Raw genomic sequence first — 16594 nt, forward strand, 5'->3', positions numbered from 1 at the left:
AGCTTGCCTTCCTATTTGGCCGGCAGCAAAATGCCGATCCGCACCACCTTGTTGGAGTCCTCAGGGTCGATCTATACCATCTTGGTGTCCTCCGTTGGCTTGAAGGCCCCCGAGGTCGAGGCCTTGTTGGAGTTCGGGGTGACCTCCTGCGTGATCTGCTCGATCTCGAAGAACTCAAGGGAGCAAATGGTCTGTGTTGCTAGCTCACAGTTCTCCACATCGCAGAGAAGTGCAAACTCGTGGTTGGCACTGACCGTGATCACACCGTAGGGCACGTGCATCATGAGCTTGAGGTAGGTGTAGTTCAGGATCACCATAAACTTGGTGTAGCATGGCCTTCCGAAGATCGCATGGTATGACCCCTCGAAGTCTACCACCTTAAAGGTGAGGATCTTGATGTGGAAATTGGTGCAGGTTCCGAAGGTGATGGGCAGGTCGATCCGCCCCAAGGGGACCACCTGCTTTCCCGGGATGACCCCGTGGAAGGGTGCCCTAATTGGTTGGAGCTCCAACCTCAGGATCTTCGTGTCATCCAGGGTGGTTATGTACATGATGTTGAGGCCGGAGCTCCCATCCATGAGGACCTTGGACAGGCGGGAGTTGGCGATGATCAGGGTCACCACAAGAGAAAGCCTCCCGGGCGCCCCGATGTGGTCCGAGGGATCCGTCCTGTCAAAGATAATCGCCGTATCCGACCACTTTAGGTAGGTCGGGATGACGGGGTCAGCATTCAATACTTGCCTGGCCGTGTTCTTCCTTTTGCGACTCCTGTAGAAATTTGAGTCGTTGAAGATCATGAGGCAATCTCGTGGCTCGAGGAAGGTGTCCTCCTCCCCGACGTTGACGTGGCGTCCAGTTGCTGCTTCCCTTTTGCGCCGACCTTGAGGTCGCCTCTCAGGTAGCGCTTCATGAAGTCGCAGTCCTTGTAGAGGTGCTTCGCGGGATAGCCATGGTTTGGGCATGGTCCCTCGAGCATCTTCTCGAAGTGGTCGGTCGAGGGTGGGCTTCCCCCCTTCTGCTGCTTGCCGGGGCGGTCGGTGGCGGCCACGAGGTCGCCCTCATGGTGTTTCTTGCTCTTCTTCTTGTTGCCATTATGGCGAGAGGGACCGCCTCCTCCCTCGCCGTCGCGCCTGACAACGTCCTTCCCCTTGTCGAAGGTCGCGACCACCGCCTCCTCTCCGGAGGCATGGTTGGTGGCGATGTCCAACAGCTCCTTGGTGGAGTGGGACTTGGAGCACCCGAGCTTGTGAATGAGGGTCTTGTAGGTGGTCCCTGAGATGAACACCCCGATCACGTCGGCGCCGATCACGTCGGGTAGCTCGTTGCACTACCGGGAGAAACGGTGGATGTACTCTCGGAGCATTTCCCCCAACTTTTGCTTGCAGCTCTTGAGGTCCCAAGAGTTGTCGGGTCGGGTGTACGTACCCTGGAAGTTACCGATGAAGATCCAGTAGAGGTCGGACCAGCTGTGGATGCAGACCGTCTGAAGATATTCCAGTCATGCCCGAGCTGAATCAGCGAGGAAGATCGGCAGGTACTGGATGATGAAGCCATCGTCGGCTGAGCCGGTAGTCCTCGAGCCAAACGTTGGGATTCGTGTCCCCAGCGTACTTGCTGATATTGTTTCCAGCGGCCTAGATAGGGCGTGCCGCTTCCCTCGGCTTTCCCTGACCTCCTTGGTGCGTTCACGGCCACTCTACATCGTTACACCTAACGCTGGGCCCCGCCTTGCCTGCGGGTCCGTACCAGGCCTGGCGTGGTGGCATGACCTTGATGTTGACAGGTCACCCTGGCGGTGAGGGTGATGATGATGTCGGGGCACGTGGGCACGTACAACCACGCGTGGTCTTGTCCTACAGGTCGTCCTGAGTGGTCCAAGGGGTGTAGCCTCACTCTTGGACCCCCGGTTAAAGGTTGGCTCACTGTGCCTGGTCACGTCCCTGCGTGGGGGCGGTTAGGGAGGCCACGCCTCGCATTTAATGCTCTCGGTACGGCGCAGGTCATCCCTAGTCAAGGAGTGGATGGGGTGCTGTGAGCCCCTTGCAGCCCCCCCCCCCCCCCCCGATCTAGCTAGACTGGTAGGTTTTGACCCTCAGCCCCTAACCAAGGGAGGTCGGGAGGTGGGTCGCGTCATCTCCTAAGCCGCCTCCAGTATGCTTCTTGTTGTTGGGCTCTTAGTCTTTTTGTGTCTGGCTGTCTTGAGTGCCAAACCCATCACTTGAACTTTTTTACCCATATTTATATAAATAAATCTTGTATTTTTTTTATACATTATAAGCTCGGATTGAGCTTGTTGTGAAAGGCCATCCGTAACAATCAATGGGCTTGTCAAAATTGGGCTAGGCTCGAGGATTTTCCTTTCAAGCATGGTTTTCTTTAGGGCCTATAGCTGTTCAGAAAATAACATATGCCGCATATATAAGTTGTCACGTTGCTTAACAAGTTTCTTGTAGAGATTTAAAAGGACATAGTAGTATAGTACATCTGCGTACATATAGGTAAATAAAGTGAGTATTCACGCATGTATATATATGTAATCATGCTGTGTTTTAAAAACTATATTAATTTGATCTACGCCGTGGTATCCAACTTTGCTTTTCGAATAAACTATCGCTGCTTTGCAACAAGTCGAGGCCCGAATTTAATTCAAATCAAATGCCAAAAACGTTAAGTTCTCATCAAAGGTGAAGGGCAAGACTCGTACGGAACCCGTTCGGTGCGGTCGCTTTCTGTACTCGGTCTCGAGCTCTGCCCTCTTCTCGCTTCTCGCCGAGACGAAGCTAGGGTTTTGCTCCCGGAACCTCCTCTCGCCGCCGCCGCTGCCGCGCCGCCGCCGACAGGCCGCACGCCGGCGATACCACCGCCTCCCTCATCCGATCCGGCCCTTTTGATCCCCGGATCCTCCCCAAGATGGTGCGTCTCTCCCTCAGTTTCCCTTCCCTTCGCTCTCATCTCGATCCCCAAAACCGAGATGTGGTTGGTTGGCCGCGTCTGATTCGACCTTTTTTCTTGTTCTTGTGCAGCTTCCCCTCTCGCTTCTCAAGACTGCCCAGGGGCATCCCATGGTAAGATCCCGGTGCTTAGCTTCGCCTTTCGTCGTCGTTGGATTCGTATTGTTTCTGATCGTTCAAACTTTGTGATCTCAGCTCGTGGAGCTGAAGAATGGAGAGACGTACAACGGGCATCTGGTCAACTGCGACACGTGGATGAACATCCACCTTAGGGAGGTTATTTGCACCTCAAAGGTGAAATCTCGTGCCCTTCTTATTCATGTTGTGATAGGTTTTAGTGAGCACAAGATTAGTTAGTACAATGTTTGATTTTGGGGTAAATCACTTCTCTGATCTGAAGAAATTCAAACAGTGATATGGTGGGGTTCTATTGACGTCTATGGTTTGCGGATTTCCTGTACTTATGGTTTATGATTGCTGGAATTGCAGGATGGTGACAAGTTTTGGAGGATGCCGGAGTGTTACATCCGCGGTAACACCATTAAGTATCTTCGAGTGCCTGATGAGGTATGGATTTCTGGGTTAATGAGCTTAGCTAGTCTCTATTCTCAGTTTGTTCAGTTGCTTAGATTCTTGCGCTTTTCATTCCCTGTCATTAGGATGTGTATTTCCCTCAGGAATCATTTTTTTGTATTGCTTGAAATTTTGATCAATATCTGCTTGTAGGTCTTTATTAGATATTAATTTTATTTGTTGGTTAAAATTTGATTGTTTAGAGTAAGTTTTAAGCTTACAAACTCCCTAATGTATTACAAAGGACATGACTGTTTGGAGTACTTGATCTTTTGTTGAGTTGGTTATTTAAGTAGATACTGTAGCCTTGACAAGCTGAAGCATTTATTATCTGAATGGTAGCAGCAAATGAACTGGTATTTTGTACATGAATCGTAAAAGAAGCTACGAATTTTCATCTCATATTCTTCAATAAATAAGGCACAGAGTATGCTGTCTTCTAATTTTTAGTTGGCCTGCATGTCTTTGCCTCTCTGGAAAAGTACTCCATGCCAAAATAAAGTTATTATTTTGGTATGTGACAGTTATTTTGATTTCACCAACAATATGTATATAGAAGTATTTATGTCCAAATCGTGATTCATGAGAACGGTTATTTGCATCAAGTACCTTGTACTTCCATAAAACCGTTTTCCAGTTTTTGTTATTGTATATTATGATAGAGTATAGCCGTCAAGTCAAACTGAAATCCTGGAGACCATGAGAATAGGACTTATATTTCGGTGAGCTGAGGGAGTGTTTGGGGTGATTGCAGGCTATACATGAGTTCTTGTCCTTGCATTGTTATTGTGACACTGAATGATTTGAAAAGAAACTAGAGCAATGAGCCTTTGTGCGCTGATTCTTTTTTCTGTTTAAGATCATTACTAAGTATGACACCAAGATTGGTCTTACTAGATCGTTAGAATTGCAAAGAGCCTTCCCCTGGGAAAACATAACGTGGATAAGTTACTTAGATTATGGGGAACAATATGAACGCATATCTTTCTGATGCAGACAATCAGACATCAATAGTAAGCACAAGTACAAGCAAATTTCTAATGAACTGCACAAAAGTAAAACTGTAAAAGTATTGTACATGAGTTCCACATAAAAACCTTATTCTGTTGGCAGTTGAGGTGTAATTGTTATATTGTAGTTATGTGGTACAGGTCCAAGTACTTGTAGTTTTGTGTACAATGGTGACAAGACTTGAAGTTTTGTGCAGTGCACTCTAAAATTTCGTCTACTGGATTCGATGAAATAAGTTGTAGCATTGCATTTGGCACATGTCTGAAATAGTTCAGAAGTACTCAAATGATTGATAGAGTTGGGAAACAAGAAATATTTCAACACTGCCTTTTGGCTGTCTGGTGTGCGCAGAACGATGTTGTTGTGAGAATTTTTGGGGTTTTCATAAATCAACTGAAAATGCAGAATAAGTTGTGTATGTTCAGCTCAGTTTCCCTTATCTGGTCTCATGCTCTTGTACGCTTCCTTCAGTCTGTCTAACTTTCATTTGTTGACTAAAGGTTAGAACATCAATTGCAATTAAATGTGCTTTGCAGCCATCAATTTTTTTGCAGTACACTAGGATTTTCTTTTTCTGTAATTGTAGCCTTTTCTTCCCATGCAATTATTGTTTATATTCTGTTATTGTTACTTTCAGTACACTAAGATACATTAGCATTATTCTATTATCCAGTAAGTATAGCCTTATTTGAATGAGTTGGTTTCCTTTCTCAGGTGATTGACAAGGTTCAGGAGGAAACTTCCAAGAGTCGATCAGGTATGAAGCTGTTAACCAATACTTATGCAACATGTTTGCTTTGTTCATTTAGCATAATTTTGAATTCAAACTATATGCTATTGGTGTTATCTATGACATGTGAGTCTCTAATAGGCATTCTTTGCTTCTGTCATCAATCGTAGTATGTTATCGGTTGAATGCAAAGTATTATGTTTCAAAAGCATGTTGGATAATTGGTACCATTTTTGTGTGGCTGACTGGCATTCTTAATTTCATCAGTAAGTAAGATAAGTCTGGTCCATAAACTTCACTGGTTCCTGACTTAAATTTGTTAAAGAGGTAGTAATTCCGCTGCTCGTTTACATCCATAAGTTTCTGATCTAGTATAATATAGACTCAGTTTCAAATTATGCATGGTGAATGCATCTATGTTTACAGAACGTCATTTTATGGAATATGGATAGTTTTATTAAAGAAAATTCTGTCTCTTAACTCATCTTCAATCTTGATGTCCCCATCTATAAATGCTTGCTGTCACTGCATGTTTTTACAGTTTGCAGTGTGTTGGTATGGACAGTTTCCATTCTTTTCTTCCATTCAGGCAATAGTGTATTTGCTGTCATCAGTTATATTCTGTCAATGAATGGATAAATATTGTGATATCTGTTCATGGGGAGTTTTGAGTACATACGATAGCAGTTGGTTGCCTATTCAGGATTCAATTGTTGATGCTGTTGGTTACCGATTTAGTATTGAATTATTGATGCTGTTGATTGCCAATTCAGTATTGAATTATTCTGTAAATGCAGATAGGAAGCCACCTGGTGTTGGCCGTGGAAGAGGAAGGGGGGATGTCGGTGCTAAGCCTGGAGGCAGAGGCATTGGACGTGGCCAAGATGATGGAGGCAGAGGCAGTGGTGGCCGTGGAAGGGGTGGAATTGGTGGCAAAGGTGGTAACAAAGGTAGCCTTTTCTTAACCACTTGAAGCATTTTTCAGTTCCCCAATTTCAAGAGATACTAATCTGTTGCATGCTTCTATTTATTGGCAGGAGGGGGCCGTGGCCGTGGCTGAAGCTGATCGTCACATGGGAGAATGCCGCTTTTTAAGGCCTGTAGCTGTGTTGCATAGATTGCTTAGGACTTGAACCATGGAGCTGGAATTGGTTGGTTGTTTTCGTGGCAAAAACCAAAATGGTTCGTGTGATATAAACATTGAGGGGGAGGCGGTAGCCAGACTTGCCCCTGTTCCTCAAAATTGTTCACTTGATCTGGAGTATGAGTCAGATCTGTTCATTTGCTGAGAAGTATCCAGATCAAGTGGCTAGTTGATGTTGCTGAGTATTGAGATAGCTGCGCTTCTATGTGCAGGGCTTATTGCGAGTTCATGCCTTCCTGAATGTCTGCATTTTCAGCATGCGTTGTTTAAAAGTAGAATTAGGCCCTTAGGTCCCGTTTGGTTCTTTAGGTCTTCCTAAAATTTAATTAGGAGTATTAAATATAGATTAATTACAAAATCAATTGCACTGATGGTGATTAATTTGCGAGACGAATCCATTAGGCCTAGTTCAGATTTGATAATGTGAGGCTACAGTAAACTTGCTAATGATAGATTAATTAGTCTTAATAGACTAGGTTTAATAGATTAGCTTCCATTTGGGTAATTAGTTTTATAATTAGCTCATGTTTAGTCCTTCTAATTAATTTCCGAATATTTGATGTGAGTAAACATGTGCTAATGATGGATTAATTAGGCTTAATAGATTCTTCTAGCCTCCATCTAGGTAATTAGTTTTATAATTAGCTCATGTTTAGTCCTTTTAATTAATCTCCGAATATTTAATGTGATAGGAATTTTAGGAGGGACTAAAGAACCAAACGGGACCTTATAATACTTATAATTTTCGATGCAGCAACGTTCAGGTTTCAAAGATCAGGAAAAGGCTAATGTGGTACCTAAGAGGGTACGGTTGTTTAGGCTTGCAGGGAGCTTATTCACTCCTGGTCACGTCAGTTCCGTGCGTTAGAGAAGGCCCTGTTCTGTTTGGCAGAGCTTCTAGGGTGATCTGCCAAACGTTATTTATGTGAGGTGATTCCCTAACATGATATGGGATCTGAAAAACACTTTATTGTGAAAACTTCTTGCATAAAGTCACTTTCAGTTTATTGTGGCTACTTCCTGCATAAATCACTTTCTTTCAGTCACACGAAGAAAGATAGGTCAGCCCATTGAATGGATCAATGGAATGCCACAGTCCGGGACCAAATTTTGCCTATTTTGACCAAAGCAACCTCCCCTAAACCGGCGATTCAACCTCCAACCATAACAAAAACCCGCACGCATTTCAACCTTCAACTCTAAAAGCGGACATTCGCAACCTAAGACTCCAGACACTCAACCCGGACATAAAGATACCCCCACAGCAATTTCGCTTTAGTTTTCATCCTAACATGGCTCTTGCAGAGTGGTTTTGACATTCATTTTCCGGTGCCACGCTCGGTACGGCACAGCCGCAGCACACGAACAGTGCCAATCCTTTGCATAGTTTGACCAAGGAGAAATTTCCCCGAGCAAAAGTTCTAATTTCATAAAATATCGAAATCACAAGAGCGCTTTGAGTGCTATCAGTGCTGCTTAAACACTGGATACTGGCAGCGAGGAATCTGAAGATCTCTTGGGCATCGCAGCTCTCCTGCCGTTCAGAAAATCTGTGTACCAAATTGCAGAGCGTCTTGGATACCTCTTCAGTTCCTTGTCTGCAAAGTCCACGTAGTAAAGGCCATATGTTGTGTTGAAGCCACCGGTAAGCTCGTATAGATCCATCAGTGACCAGACGAAGTAGCCCTTGGTGTTTGAACCATTCCTGCAGGGAAAATTTTAGGTCAGATTGTTGCAGCATCAATGAGATTTTGTGTCTTTCCGCCTCAGTGAATTTCTCCTTTCAGTTTATTCATCTGGAAGTACTTCAGCAACGTTTTTTTATAAAAAGTCATTGGTTTCAGCAAATGTTCAAACAAAGTTTATTATCTGAATTCTACACAGTAGGCATGAAAAAACCCAATATTGTTTCTCCGCATATCTTCAGTTTAACAGTTTTGATATTGCAGTGCTGACCATTAAACCCTTTTTGGTGACTAGCTACCTAATCCAGTTCTTTAAGAAAAGGCATGACGCACTGAAACAATAAGTACACTATGATTAGTGTGTTACTGAATGCATCTATGCAGTAATTGTGTTATGCGGAACAACAGTTCCATGCTTTGTGCAGTAGGGCATCAGCTTTATAATTCACACAGTAAACTTCTAATATCGTCGTTGATGTACACTACTTCTATATCTTCACATCTGATTGATTTCCATGGCATTGCATTAAACAGGATGAACTGCCAAATCACTAACTAAAGAGGTGACGTGTGACTACAAGGAAGAAGGGTAATACAGCAATACCTGACAGAGTCCTTTAGGCTTCTAAGGTGCTCACTCAAGAATTCCACCCTAGGGCCATCGTCAAATACCACATCGTGGTTCATTGGATAACCTAAAATGAAGTATTTGGTCAGTGATGTAAATGTGTCGAATAGATGCATATGCAAACTCGATGTTATAATACTGAATGACGCGTTAGAAAAATAAAACTTATATAACACAGGAGGCAATAAAAAGATACATAAAGGTACCAAATCGCAAGACTATTTATTCTCAGGATTCAGGAATGGTTACAAGAGCTTACCATTCTCATGGATGTAGATGGGCGGATTGCCATAAGATTGCTTGAAATATTCAAGCGCTCCCTGGAGACCATAAGGTGGCACATAGAGCTGAGTAGCACCACACATCAGCACTATGCTATCATACATTTATGTATGACTAAATTTGCTTGAAAGCTTCTCTTACCTGAGTGGTAGAATTATTCATATCTGCAACAGAGATATTGATTAGGCATGATAAGGTGGCATGCGTTAGTTAAATTACACTGTTAGTATGGTGAAGTTTTATATGATTGAACAGCTGAAAGATATGGGATCAAACTCATTTCATTGTAAGAATTAAAATTGACAGGTGTTGTATAAGCCACCCACTTACTGACAGTAACTATCAGTCAGTACCATACCAAATCATGCACAACGTAATTACAGTTAGATTAGCAACTTTATGGATAGCGAAACTATTAGCATGCACAAGCAGAGGGATTTTTTGAATGTCAACAAGTGAAATATTTTATGAAATAAAAGGTAAAAAACATAGATAGTTTTTAAGTTTCCTTAGTTGAAGAACTTGCGTCCAAAGTGTATCTATCTGACTTCTGACCACAACTCCACAAGCTCATAAACAGATATACATTCTACCATTGAGTAGGAGGTATGAATTATGATAAATAATGATACTCCATGGAAAATGGTGAAAATCAACTAAATTAAAATGTTTATATTAGTGCTACTTGTTCCCTGTGTTTGATCTTGCATGAGAATAACAATAAAAATTTGAATGTATGTTTAAGTCACTGGACAAAGCCGAGTATGTAACTCACATATTGTTTTAACATATGTATCAGCCAGGAAATCCCTTTCATTGCTAGGAGCAGCATGTGGATCATCCTTCACATACATTATTGAGTAGTAATTTACACCAAGAAAGTCAACAGAATTGATTAATTGTTCAGATTGGCTGTTAGAGAATTTTGGCAGCTTGGAACCAGCAATCTTCTTCATTATATCTGGATAGTCTCCATGATAAAGCGGATCCAAGAACCTAACATAGAGACACATCAGGAATTCAGGATTAAGAAAGTTCCACTATTGTTCACCATTATTGGCACAATGTGTCAAGATTGATATTGAAAGTCTAAGTTCACAACTACACTAAATATATTGATGTTATGTTATCAAATTGTGGAAAGGGCTGCATCCATGTGGAACTACACAGGCATTTGCACACCACACAACAAAATAAAGATAATTCTTATAAAAATAATATTAGTAAGTATTTTCATAGAATGCCTTGTTATCAGCTACACACTGAGAAATCAAATTAATTCTCTTATGCAAGTGTGTATATGGAGAACCAATGTTGGACCCAGAAATAGATGATAGAGGAAGCAGACATTTAACATAAGTCATACTGAACATGTTCCCCATCACAACCAAGTCTAATACCACCTTATATTTAAAAGAAGCAGTTGAGTCTTCTTTTGTCAACTTATCTGAATTCATCCCACGATTCTTGGTTGGTAAGCCTTGGCCTTTATAGTAACTAGCATCCCTTCTAAAGGAAAACGAATTAAATAAAGGAAAAGGTAGATGCTAAAATTGAATTTTAAAGCAAACCGATGTGGAGTAAACCTGGATGTGTTTGCATCAAGTTTTTTAATTTTTAATGATCTTTACTCTTCAGGTGGCAATTAAGGTAAGGGGTAGTTTGCAGACTTATGTTTCATATTTAGTCTACTTTGTTGCATAATGAAAGCTATTGGTGCAATGAATAAAAGTGGAAATGGTGGCCAGTTGGCCACACTGGCAGCTCCAGGTACGGGCCTGCCCTGCCAAGAATTTCTATTTATGCTTCCTTTATCTATGCAGTCACGCATATCCAAGGTTTGTATGGGTGGGTGGGTGTGTTGTGGACAGATTATGGGATACTAGAACAGCAGGATAGATCGGCTAACTCGCCCTCCCACAGGAGGCTCTGAGATGCTCTCTTTTCTGCCTCCTAACCCATAACTCACGGCTGCCTCTATAGACTAGGCACCTAACAACCTGCTAACAAATCTAATCCAAATAACTAACTAATCTTATCTGCTAACAAACTAATCCTGATCCCGCGGTACTGTTCACGCGCTACAGTACAGTGGGCTCAGGCCTAGAGCCGGTCCCACTACCATAACAGGGTGTGGGTGTGGGTGTGTGTGTGTGGGGGGGGGGGGGGTTGTAAGGGTTCTTATACCCTCTTTTCTTCTCTAATATAATGATACACAGATCTCCCATGTGTTCGAGAAAAAAAAACATATAGAAGTTGCTGACAGAGGAAAAATAAATAAATAGAGCCAGTCAACCTCGATACAAATGCGATTACGCACACTGAGCACATATCACTTTATTTTGCTGCATGGTACGTACACGAACCAAATATAGCCATGCACTAATACTTTCAAAAGAACGTATTTGTTTAAGAAGCAAGAATAATAGGGAGGCAATGATAAAAATCGTGAAGTAGATTCTTTGATTAACCACAAATGCTTCACAGAGCATTACTAAAATCACACCTTGTTTTTATTTCTGACACATAATATATGTTTAGCATATCGAAAAATAGACCAGGTTCCATTGTAATGACTCAAGAGATGAGATGAGATGAAATATAGCAGACAAAGAGCTAGTGGCATCTTTCAGGGCTCAGGCTATCAAAGGTTAATTATTTGGGCGTTCATCGTTTGGCTGCCTTATAGAGTTTTTTTTCACTAAGGCAGACTATCCATACACCAAACAGATGTAGGCCTCGTAAAGATAAAAAGTCAAGAAGATGATCACGTACCATCCAGTGTAGAAGGCCTTTGCTCTTTCAGTTGCAGTTATATCCTCTGTTGAGTTGGTTAAAGGTACAAAGTCATATATAAAAATATTCATGCCAATAACTCCATGTTGCTTTTCCTGCAGCATAAATATTTATTGGTTGCTAAAAGTATGCATGCTCTTTGTCATGGATGGATAATGATGGTTTTAAAATTCATCTATAAGAGTCCAAGTAGAGTTCATATAGCAATTTCAGGGCAAGCGAAAGTATAACCAACTTTCCCTATAAAACATGCTTCTAAATTACCAGCATGAAAAGAACAAATTTCAGGGCAAGTGAAAGTATAGAAAACTTTCCCCATAAACATGTTTTAAGTTATCAGCATGAAAAGAACAAAATTAGCTTCGAAATTTCAGAGCATAAAAATTGTTAAAAACACTATTCAAATATTAGATCTAAATATTCAACAAACACTTAAGGAAATAGTACCTGATACATTTGCCTATACAGTGATACAGCTGAGCTATGAGCCAACAAACTATGATGAGCTACAATGTAAGGCTCAGTTACAGAATTCCCATTGGGGCAATTGCCAAATGGCTCAGAACACCTCCCTGGTGGTGCCACTCCAATGTCATAGCCAAGCAATGCAAAAGCATTAGGTTCATTTAGGGTAGTCCAATTCGTAACCCTATCGCCAAATTCCCTAAAGCAGACATCTGAATATGCTGTAAAATCATCACTGGAAAAAGAAAACAGAGTTTAATACAAAAGAAAGTTCATAAAAGCCGGACATGATATATGTTTTCTGCAGACAGCATATTGTTCAACACACCTTTTTTCTGCATGATCATGCATAACATATGACATTCTATAATGATTGATAAATATTAGTGTGCCAGCACTAACACATCAAATTTTTCATCAACGAAGACAAAATGTGTAGTGAATGCAAATAAAATACATACATTATTTGAGGACTCAACCATCCATTGTATTCATCTTCAAGGGCTTGAGGAAGATCATATTGAAAAAGGGTAGCGTGTGGTTCAATTCCTGCAAATTCATCACAAAAGTTTTTAATACTGAAAGAGCAATTGTATTTTAACAGGAGAGGTACAAGCATATACATAATACATATCCTTCATCAATACCAGTCAACAATCCAAGCCTACGGGTTCTCAAACAATAAAAATAATACCCAAGTACATCTATATCTTCCACTAGAAGGCAACAGAAACACAGTAAACATCTATATCTACCTTTGACCTTTAATTAATTTCTCTTGCAATATGCCAAGTGCTGAAAAATCAGTACCATCTTAAAATCATTCAAACAGGTTCGAATTAGTGCAATGTTTGTACACTATGAACACAAATAATTTGATTAATTGTTGGTCAAAACTTACAACATTTGACTTTTCAAATCAAATATGCATTAAATTGACAGAGGGAGTGTACACCGGTAGGCTGTGGGCATCTTTAAAACTTTTTACCGAGCGCATGCAAAAATGTCTGTTTGCAAACATTTGGGGTTCATGCTAGTCATGATGATGCTAACGGCTAATAAGTAAACTACTAGGTATACAATATTAGTACATTACCATGATCCAGAAGTTCACTGATAAGATTATTATAGTACTCCAATCCTTGTGGGTTGACTTCTCCTCTGCCATCTATGGCATGTGAAAGGTAATCAGTGTTACATCCTTTTAAGAAAATCCAATCCAATTATGACAATTTGGTAAAAGTTAAACAAATCATACTAGGAATAAGCCTTGGCCAAGAGATAGAGAACCTATAAGCATCCAATCCAGTTTCCTTCATTAGTTTTACATCCTCCTATAACAAACATAAAGAAAAGGTGAACAATTATTATTTATTAACAAGCAGCTTCCCAGAAAAGGAACAGCGCTTAGCATTTTACCCAGAACTTCTTTTTCTCATGCCTGACAAAACTAGAGTTGGTCCTTGTTATAACTTAGCAAATTGGGTTTATTTATGCTAAAATGTAGGCCTGCTGAAGTGCCTCAAAATAAGTGATACCAATATACTGATCAAGTTTTACAGTCTTGCCAATGGTAACATACCTTACTAAAAATACAATAAGCTCAACTCTAATAAGCAGTGCAACATCCCTTGCACTACAGCTTCAACATAAATCACACATAATTATTAACACTGAAACACTTCTGAATAACCATACCTTAAGGGTTAAATATAAGGGAAACTATAATATTTGATTGAGAAGCTAAAATGTTTATTCAATAAAACTTTTTAACTCAACTAGCCTTTACTAAAGCAACCGTCTACAAAATGCCATCCCTCATTTATACATCTCCCAAACATTCCACTCCCTCAAAAAATAGAACCGTGAAAAGGCTGCCTCCCAGCAATACCCAATAGGTTAGTTGTGAAGGGTTTGCTCATTGATTACAGGAGCATTTGTGCCATGAGACGTCAGACAACAGCAGATAACTAAAAACTGATAGAATCCATGCATAGGAATCAGCATACCTTGTACTTGTGGTAACCATTAGCTGCTACATCACCATCTCCAGAGTAATGGCCTGTATTGCAGAATTAACTCATGAATGCATAGGCTTACCCAAATGCAGAACTTGGGGCAAATGGACAGTAGAAAGTATCTATCGGTCATGTTCCACAGAAGACCCCCCCCCCCCCCCCCAACTAAAATCATTTCATTCTGATTGCCACTATTATTAGTCTATACTGCTACTTGTGTATAATCTGTGTATTCGAGAAAGCAACAAGTTTCCAATAACTTGCACTAGCTTTAGTGCATCAATAGTTTTTTTTTAATAAGCGTGCATTTACAGTTAAACTTGACTACAATGCGAACAAGTGCACGAGTTGCCATTTTCTGGAGAATCCGCAGAATGGTGGTTCCGCTGTGCCCGTGAAATTCCAATCATCATCACGACCTGCTCTGATGACGCCAGGGAAGGTATCAGCGCGAGGCACGCTTACCGATTCACAGCCCACTTGCTTTCCCACAGCACGCGGCGGCGGGGACTCTGGGTCGAGCCGCCGGCGCTTTGCGGGCATCAGCTGGACGAGAGCAGGGGCGGTCGTGAGCTCACGACGTTGGACAGCGACGGCCGACAGCCCCCGACGCGGCGGGCTCCATCGAAGCCTAGGGATTATCGGTCGGCAGACGGGCGGGGCAATGCAGGGGTGTTCCGGCCTCCGGGGACGGCGAGACGTGCGCCGGCGGCGGAGCGGTTCCGAGTGGGGAAGGGAGAGTGAAGGAGCAGGGACTGCTCGTGCTCGCTGGGCTTTTCTTCACTGACTAACGGCCCATATCGATTTCTGTTGTGCGAGCGAACGGCGAAGCGAGTGGTGTGGTCTCTCCGTCTCTGTGAGACTCTGACGTACCGGCGTGCGCGAAGGTGTCCCAGACGCTGGCCCCCCTGCCGTCCTCCGCCGCCGCGCCCTCCCACTAAACCAGAAAGAAGCCAACGGCAGAAGAATTCATCAGGATAATGCCATTGCCAGTTGCCCGAAATGCGCAGCTTGAGCGTCATTAAGGGGCTGTTTGGCAATAGGGTGTTAAAATTTAACACCTATCACATCGGATATTTGGATGCTAATTAGGAGTATTAAATATAGACTAATTACAAAACTAATTGTACAGATGGAGTGTAATTCGCGAGACGAATCTATTAAGCCTAATTAGTCCATGATTTGACAATACGATGCTACAGTAACTATTTGATAATGATGGATTAATTAAGCTTAATAGATTCGTCTCGGGAATTAGCACAGGGTTCTGCAATTAATTTTATAATTAGCTCATATTTAGTTCTCTAATTAGCATCCGAATATCTGATATGACACTGTTGAAGTTTAACGTCTCGTAATCAGCGTTAGATCCCGCGATCAGAAATTAGCATCGATCACTCACTTGGTACGCTGATGTGCCGGCGCCGAACACGAAGCCCCCGGGGAAGTCGTCTCTGCTGAGGCCCCCGCCCAGCTCGCCGCTCCCCGCCGGCGCCGCCCATCCCACGGCCTCAGCCGCCGCCGCCGCCGAGACGAGGAGCAGAGCAACACGCGGGGGCAGCAGCCTCGTCATCTACTCTCGGGCTACGAGCAGAAGCAAACGCTAGCTACAGTGTGCGCCGCTGCGCGCTAATACCCTATCCACGTGACGAGTAGTACGAGACTACGAGTGGTGCCTATGCCTATGCGCCGTCCATCCACTCGCGCGAGGTCTGACTCCAAGGCTAGCCGTGGGGGAGTGGGACCTACCACTTCCGAACGAACGAATTTTATTTTAAAATTTTCCTTAAAGAATGTTACTAGTAGTACAGTATGCAAGATTTCACCGTAGATTATTGCAGCGTTCCAAAATCCATATCCTAAGCAGTCCGGAATGATAGTAGGATCAGGAACATGGAATGAGAAACGTGGTATGGTATTTATGAAAGGTTTTTACACTGAATTATTCTGTTCCCGGAACATGGTCATGTTCCACGTTCCTGGTAAAAGCCATGCACAACATTTTTTAGCTACGTCTCTTATCGTAGTTTACCAAGTAACTTTTAGCCGTGGGTCAAATTATTAGCAATTTAGATTGCAAACTCAGTCGATTTAAGAGAATATGCTAACAACCTTGAAATGTGGGACAAAATGAATAATTAAGGGTAGTGTTAAGTATTTTCTCCGTTTTTTTTCTCAGTTTATTCCAACGCTATTGTTTTAAAAATAAGCGAAGTATCTATTGGTGAGTTCATGAATCTCAATATCTTCCGGTCTGATTTTTTGAAGGTAGGACATACGACTGTGCGTTTGGGTTAGCCCACCCCCAACT

General features: G+C 42.3%; 2 protein-coding genes across 6 annotated transcripts; one reads left to right on the forward strand and one right to left on the reverse strand.

Moving 5' to 3' along the window:
- Positions 1 to 2692: 2692 nt before the first annotated feature.
- On the forward strand, positions 2693 to 6633 carry LOC117856079 (probable U6 snRNA-associated Sm-like protein LSm4). Its single transcript, XM_034738507.2, has 7 exons — positions 2693 to 2913; positions 3024 to 3065; positions 3147 to 3245; positions 3441 to 3518; positions 5250 to 5292; positions 6063 to 6215; positions 6303 to 6633. Exons 1-7 carry the CDS (start codon positions 2911 to 2913, stop codon positions 6323 to 6325), a joined length of 441 nt encoding a protein of 146 aa, XP_034594398.1. The 5' UTR covers positions 2693 to 2910; the 3' UTR covers positions 6326 to 6633.
- A 1030-nt stretch (positions 6634 to 7663) lies between these two features.
- LOC117856078 (beta-glucosidase 10) lies at positions 7664 to 15963 on the reverse strand. Of its 5 annotated transcripts, XM_034738501.2 has the most exons (14): positions 15686 to 15963; positions 15157 to 15220; positions 14275 to 14327; positions 13524 to 13599; positions 13362 to 13433; positions 12727 to 12814; positions 12594 to 12629; positions 12248 to 12500; positions 11780 to 11895; positions 9780 to 10000; positions 9146 to 9168; positions 8982 to 9069; positions 8699 to 8789; positions 7664 to 8114 (listed from the first exon to the last, which is right to left on the reverse strand). In XM_034738501.2, exons 1-14 carry the CDS (start codon positions 15854 to 15856, stop codon positions 7886 to 7888), a joined length of 1581 nt encoding a protein of 526 aa, XP_034594392.1. In that variant the 5' UTR covers positions 15857 to 15963; the 3' UTR covers positions 7664 to 7885. The 5 variants fall into 5 exon arrangements, with proteins under 5 accessions (XP_034594392.1, XP_034594395.1, XP_034594393.1 ...); XM_034738504.2 differs by lacking the exon at positions 12594 to 12629 and having other exon boundaries at positions 12248 to 12464; XM_034738502.2 differs by lacking the exon at positions 12594 to 12629 and having other exon boundaries at positions 15686 to 15961.
- Positions 15964 to 16594: the final 631 nt, after the last annotated feature.

This window comes from Setaria viridis, chromosome 5 (genome assembly GCF_005286985.2).
Source record: "Setaria viridis chromosome 5, Setaria_viridis_v4.0, whole genome shotgun sequence".
Taxonomy (NCBI): Eukaryota; Viridiplantae; Streptophyta; class Magnoliopsida; order Poales; family Poaceae; genus Setaria; species Setaria viridis.